The sequence below is a fragment of the Phalangium opilio genome, unplaced genomic scaffold (assembly GCF_054372755.1).
Source record: "Phalangium opilio isolate 3A_F unplaced genomic scaffold, DU_Popi_V2 ptg000046l_1, whole genome shotgun sequence".
In the NCBI taxonomy this organism is placed as follows: Eukaryota; Metazoa; Arthropoda; class Arachnida; order Opiliones; family Phalangiidae; genus Phalangium; species Phalangium opilio.
In genome coordinates, this window is record NW_028324169.1 from 3,778,270 (window position 1) to 3,785,369 (window position 7,100).

General features: G+C 38.5%; 1 protein-coding gene across 1 annotated transcript; it reads right to left on the bottom strand.

The window, feature by feature from the left end:
* Positions 1 to 1,842: 1,842 nt before the first annotated feature.
* On the bottom strand, positions 1,843 to 6,863 carry LOC149676383 (uncharacterized). Its single transcript, XM_089838710.1, has 7 exons — positions 6,812 to 6,863; positions 4,259 to 4,347; positions 4,051 to 4,186; positions 3,774 to 3,889; positions 3,530 to 3,717; positions 2,206 to 2,258; positions 1,843 to 2,134 (listed from the first exon to the last, which is right to left on the bottom strand). The coding sequence occupies exons 1-7, from the start codon at positions 6,819 to 6,821 to the stop codon at positions 1,896 to 1,898; spliced, it is 831 nt and encodes a 276-aa protein (XP_089694836.1). The 5' UTR covers positions 6,822 to 6,863; the 3' UTR covers positions 1,843 to 1,895.
* Between the last annotated feature and the right edge of the window lie 237 nt (positions 6,864 to 7,100).

Below are 7,100 nucleotides of genomic sequence, written 5' to 3' on the forward strand. Positions count from 1 at the left end.
AATTCTTTTATCGATTCCCTCGGATATTCCCATGAACCCCCTCGGATATTCCCATGAACCCCCTCAGATATTCCCATGAACTCCCTCGGATATTCCCTTTTACTCCCTCGGATATTCCCTTTTACTCCCTCGGATATTCCCTTTTACTCCCTCGGATATTCCCTTTTACTCCCTCGGATATTCCCTTTTACTCCCTCGGATATTCCCTTTTACTCCCTCGGATATTCCCTTTTACTCCCTCGGATATTCCCTTTTACTCCCTCGGATATTCCCTTTTACTCCCTCGGATATTCCCTTTTACTCCCTCGGATATTCCCTTTTACTCCCTCGGATATTCCCTTTTACTCCCTCGGATATTCCCTTTTACTCCCTCGGATATTCCCTTTTACTCCCTCGGATATTCCCTTTTACTCCCTCGGATATTCCCTTTTACTCCCTCGAATATTCTCTTCAACCACCTCGGTTATTCCATTCAACTCGCTCGTATATTCTCTTCAACTCCCTCGGATATTCCATTCAACTCCCTCGGATATTCCATTCAACTCCCTCGGATATTCCATTCAACTCCCTCGGATATTCCCTTCAACTCCCTCGGTTATTCCCTTCAACCCCCTCGGATATTCCCTTCAACCCCCTCGGATATTCCCTTCAACTCCCTCGGATATTCCCTTCAACCCCCTCGGATATTCCATTCAACTCCCTCGGACATTCCATTCAACTCCCTCGGATATTCCATTCAACTCCCTCGGAAATCGCCTTCAACTCCCTCGGAAATCGCCTTCAACTCCCTCGGAAATCGCCTTCAACTCCCTCGGAAATCGCCTTCAACTCCCTCGGAAATCGCCTTCAACTCCCTCGGAAATCGCCTTCAACTCCCTCGGATATTCCCTTCAACTCCCTCGGATATTCCCTTCAACTCCCTCGGATATTCCCTTCAACTCCCTCGGATATTCCCTTCAACTCCCTCGGATATTCCCTTCAACTCCCTCGGATATTCCCTTCAACTCCCTCGGATATTCCCTTCAACTCCCTCGGATATTCCCTTCAACTCCCTCGGTTATTCCCTTCAACCCCCTCGGATATTCCCTTCAACCCCCTCGGATATTCCCTTCAACTCCCTCGGATATTCCCTTCAACTCCCTCGGATATTCCCTTCAACTCCCTCGGATATTCCCTTCAACTCCCTCGGATATTCCCCCCAACTCCCTCGGATATTCCCTTCAACTCCCTCGGATATTTCCTTCAACTCCCTCGGATATTCCCTTCAACTCGCTCGGATATTCCCTTCAACTCGCTCGGATATTCCCTTCAACTCCCTCGGACATTCCCTTCAACTCCTTCGGATATTCCATTCAACTTGCTCGGATATTCCATTCAACTACCTCGGATATTCCAATAAACCACCTCGGATATTCTAATAAACCACCTCGGATATTCTAATAAACCACCTCGGATATTCCAATAAACTACCTCGGACATTCCAATAAACTACCTCGGACATTCCAATAAACTACCTCGGATATTCTAATAAACTACCTCGGATATTCTAATAAACTACCTCGGATATTCTAATAAACTACCTCGGATATTCCAATAAACCACCTCGGATATTCTAATAAACCACCTCGGATATTCTAATAAACCACCTCGGATATTCTAATAAACCACCTCGGATATTCTAATAAACTACCTCGGATATTCTAATAAACTACCTCGGATATTCTAATAAACTACCTCGGATATTCTAATAAACTACCTCGGATATTCTAATAAACTACCTCGGATATTTCCTTTTAACTCCCGCTTCTTGTATAACTTGTGTGTGCACACATCGAAAACCAATTTTTATGTTGAAAATATTTTTTATTAATTTTTAAATTGCAAGTAAAATAAATTTACTGTTCTTCATTATTAACTTCGACATCCATATCAGTGGCATGTGCGTGTTCATTTCCTCCATCTTCGTTATTGACTCCGCTTGCTTCAGCAGCAGAGGAATTAATTTTATTGATTTCCAATTCCTTGTTAATAGACAAATTTTTAATTTCGCTTTTCCTGCGCACTTCTTTTATTTTACTTTGAATACTTTGCTTCAATTCTTTTTTCGTGACTTGAAATTTATTCATAGTAAAGTCTAGAGGTAATAGTAATTATATTAGATCTACGCAAACGAACACCAATACAAAACTTTTAGAAAATATTTACCTATGATGGCATTTATTTTTACTGGATCCAATTGGTTTTTATTTTGTCGCCATCTATGATGTCGAAAAAATATTACGGAGACATAAAAGACATAAAAACGGAAGATTAGCTCCGCCTTCGTCGTCAGCTCCGCCTTCGTCGTCGTCTCGCCTTCGCTCTCTTTAAACTACTCCAGAGCAATGAGATAGAATATATATATGAAACCTAGAGTCACAACGTGAGATCTCGAGATCGACGTTTCGCAATACACCTTTTATCGAGCATGAATCTTTATCAAATACGGGTGGCGCCACCCTAAGAACTTTTTTATTAACGTCTGCTGCTATAATCTGTGTAACAAGCTGTCAAGATAGTTTTTAAACGTGTTAAATAAAATACGCATACGCGAGTATTTGAATTGTAACTCTATCTATCTCATAGAGATCTAACTCATTGCTCCAGAGCCGCATTGTAGCCGTAACAGGCTGAGAAATAAGGATTTTTTTTGCTGAGCGCGTGATCGAGTTGGCTTCGTTTGATTTTTGCACATAACGACTTCTAAAGCCTTCCGTTAACGGTAATCAAACTTAATTTTCAGTGATTTAAACTATTTTTCGTGTTATCGCCGTCTTTTGGTTTTATCTACTGGCAGCGTTTTGCCATAGGTCTTGGAAAAGCTCGTATTGTTTGTTCCTCGGGACTCATGACGGGGCTTTTCTATAACTGTGTTTGAGACCTTACTAAAAATACCTCCACTATCATGTTTTCGCTGTTATTCTTTGAATTTCGGTAATTAAACGTGCGGACTCGACATTTTTTGTTGCTCACTGCATTCCGCTAACGGTGTTTAATTTTTTAATTCGGTTTCATCGTTATTTGGCTCATTTTCGCCGAAAGTGACGCTGTAACGCCGACGTGGATATTGCCTAGTCCTTGTCTCAGACCGTCCTAAAAAGTTTAAAATTCATTATGCCGTCTGCTAAACACTATGATCTCATTTAAATTGTGCGGAAACGTGTTTTAAACTAATATGGGTCATTCCAAGGACACGTGTCTTTTGTGTGACCTCTTTATGTTCGGCTCCCTGTCATTGTAGCCGTAACAGGCTGAGAAATAAGGATTTTTTGGGGTTTGTTGTATCTCGGCTTTTGTTGAGGAGATATTCTTTATACGATTTCAATATTAATTAGCAATGTTACTGTATATAAGTAAGGCATTAATTATACAGTGCCTAAATATAGTTTTTGTAATAATTATCCTTTGCTATTAAATCAATATGGAGCTCATTATACATTGCAAAAATACATTAGAAAGCGCGACAAAATTGTAAGGGTTTACTTGTAACCTCTTGTTTGCTTCGCGATCTTTAAAAGCATTGGATTTTTTTCCACTGATGGATCCTTCACATATTTCTGCGTGTGTGAAAAGTCCTGTCAGCAGTGATCGGGCAAAGAACGTTCCGTTCCCGTTGCAAGAGTGCTCTAGGTTAATAACTTCAGCTTTACGTATCTGCACACCATTTCCCAAGTCGACCTAAAAGTACAAATATTGTTTTACTATGTATTATAATAAACTATAGAAAATTATACCATTTCAAACTCCTTTCCTTCACTTGTGGCTGAAGGACCGTTGGCACTGCCATTTGAAACAATATTTTCAAGTTTGCTCGTACATTTTTTCAGCCTTCTTAACCAGCTAGCCATTTCTGAAACGTTAAATGTTATATTAAATACACATATATAAATGATTTTGATGTTCTTTTATGAGTCTATATCGATTTAAAAATGGTTATTTCATTCTCCCTTTAACATATGACATAATTGTTTAGCAAACTATTTTTGAATTCAAATTAAGTTTTCCACCTACCACTCAAATTTTGAAGTTTTTCTATCTCTTCCTTTAATAATTTATTTTCTTTCTTCAATTTTTCATTTTTCTGAATTAATTTATCTTCCCTGGAATTTTTGTATTCTTCAAGATTTGTTAAAATCTCGAGATGTTGCTTTAAAAGTAAAACCAAAAACATTCAGTAAATATTTGAGGCAATAATGATGAAAACCAGCTTTTTTTTTACTTTCTTGTGGGCTTCCGTTTTATTTGTCGGACGATTGTTATTCTTGGAGCTTTCTCTTTTTCTTTTCCTTTCCATTTCGGCCGCTGTCCCTATAATATTAGGTAATCGAGAATATATATTATATTTATATATATATATATATATATATATATATATATAAATAACTAGTAGTAGTTATTAGGTTTTGAAGTGACATGAAGTGTTTGGCTTAGTGAATTTTCGAAAAGGCTTAGTGATTTAGTACTTATAGAGACGAGTTAAGAGGAGCATGAAGTGATCAAACTAGTTATTTGTATTCCATAGAGTATGCTCAGAGCAGTCGGAGCACATTAAGAAAACATGCCAATACATCGTGCCTAATTTTTAATGAATTTTTGAAGCTGGAAATGTAAGGTCTAAAAAGCCTCTTCTTGATTGTTAAATTGATTTACTACGTCGGCACTTTCACTCATGTGCGGTGTTAATTGGTTACATTTTGGGGCTATTAGTTGAACCAATCACAGAGCCTGACAGAACGTGCGGCTAAATTCATTTTAAGAATCAAGGATTTTGAAGACGCTAATTTAGCCTAAAATTGTGAACCTAAAAAATTCAATAGACCAATACGAATATTACCTAAAGAGAAACAAACTTCCAGGGGCACGCCCACATACTGGATAACTTCCCTGTCGCCACAAGACAACACTAGAGGCAGCCCAAGCTAACTGCATCTGAGAGGCTAGCCAACTCGGTCATGCCTCTAGCGGTGTCTCCTCACATGATTGAAATTATCCACTATAGAGACGTACCCCTGGAAGTTTGTTTCCCTGCATGTAATATTCGTATTGGTCTATTAAACTTATAGATAGCTTCATTGCCCCTTTAAATATAACTTCAGTGTCCCTTTAAATAGCAGGATAAAACCTCTGCTCTGGTTTTTCACCCTGACTGTGAAGATTTTCTTTCTAGGTGGGTTTGTCTCATTGTTGAAGTGGACATATTTCGCGAGCGTTCCGCCTTTCACCATACCTCTTATGTCAGTAGAGAGGGGAGACGACAGTGTATCCCTCCCTCTAAGCGCGCTTTTGTAAGAGGGAATATTATTCGCGCGTGTTACGGGAGATGACACTGAGCTTAGAGATAGAAGGGAGTGACGTTGCTATACGTAGCACTGACACTACTCTATAGTTCCACCTTCCCTTTATAAGTAAACGGATTGAGTCTTGCCAAACTTATTGCATGCCATTGAAACCTTAATGTTAGTCGACTATGTAGGATAATTAATTTTTTATTGAACCAATTATTGTATTATACGTTAGTAAAACTCAATGACCCTCTTGTTATTCTCCACCATAATCCCCTGGACACTGTAAATATTAATTACTCCAAAGTTGAAATCAATACTTTGTTAAAATTTCTAAAATCAACTGCCTTCTAGATCAAAACTTTCTATATAAATTCATATATGCGCCTACCACTGCACCTGAAAAGCTCAATATAACGGGGTTTTGACGTTCCCCCAGTGTTGCCAGCCCAGCAGTGAGGCACTTCAATTAGGGCTGTAAGTCGAAAAATTTTCCGGAAAATGACTGACGTATTTTTTCGCGAAAGTTTCCGTATTTTTCCGCTACCGATAGGCCTATTTCAGTTTACCCCTGTTTTATTTTCTGAAAATATTTTAGATTTGGTGGACTCCATCAGCTAGTATATTTCTTATAGGTTAAGGTCCATTTAAAATCATAATAAAAGCGAGGGGAAGGATTGTAGGTCTAGTGAATTGAGTCAGAAGTCTTTGACTTTCATTTTTATTTTCTATTAATAATTTTTTTTTTGAAAATTCAATGATTCATAGCTAACTCTGGCTTTTTTATTTTTCCGATTTTCGGAAAATTTTCCGTATAGTGGAAACGTTTCCGGGAAATTTACCGCGTTTTATTTTTCCGGAAAATTAACAACACTAGAACTTTCAATCAAGAGAGAAACCTAGTAGTTCCAGACCAGTTCAGTATTTCCGAGAACTGCCTCACTGGATATCTGACAACACTGTAAAGAAGTCAATGCTGAGGCAGAGGGGAGGTAATGCTTCTAGCCCCTTTAGCGAAAACTACATTTTTGAATCAAGCTTCTATGCATTTCTCTACATTTCCATCATCACTGACATTTAGTGGGGAAATTTCAGTTAGACATTCCTATCTCTAGCTCTGCGTAAAGCTCCTTAATTACTAGGAGTCTGCAGTATTTCTACAACAGGACCACAAGGATTCAAGGAAGGACGAGGGGCTAATCACTCTCAAATTCCCTGTACACGGATTTCGGATTACGCGTAATAATTTTAGCACTGTCAAAGGCAGGACCTTTAAAGATTACGCGTAATCAATTTAGTACAGTCAAAGGCAGGACCTTTAAAGATTACGCGTAATCAATTTAGTACAGTCAAAGGTACAAGCGTGTACACTTATTACGCCAAGTGACTGGCCCCTCGATAAAGGATATGCCTGATGTTTGCTTCCTTCACTTTTTGAAATTTCCCTATTGGTTATATGTTAAACATTTTAATGAAAATTGTACACTCACCAACACCCATTATTAAGCCAGGCGAGGCTTTTTCCCCTTCCTTCCATTTGACATCAACTTCCACATTCATAAACTGAGTATAATCTGTAGCAGATGCAATCTTGCAGGCTAAACCCACATCTTTTAAGCACTTAATTGGATAATTATCCCAACAATTTTCAATATTAGGCCATTTAATTAAAACGAATAGACCGATTGGAGAATTGGCTGATTTCGGTGGCGCCATTTTCCAAAACACAAAAGTTACTAAGTTTTTATTACTTTCGAGAAAAAAAATGGGAGCGTCCTT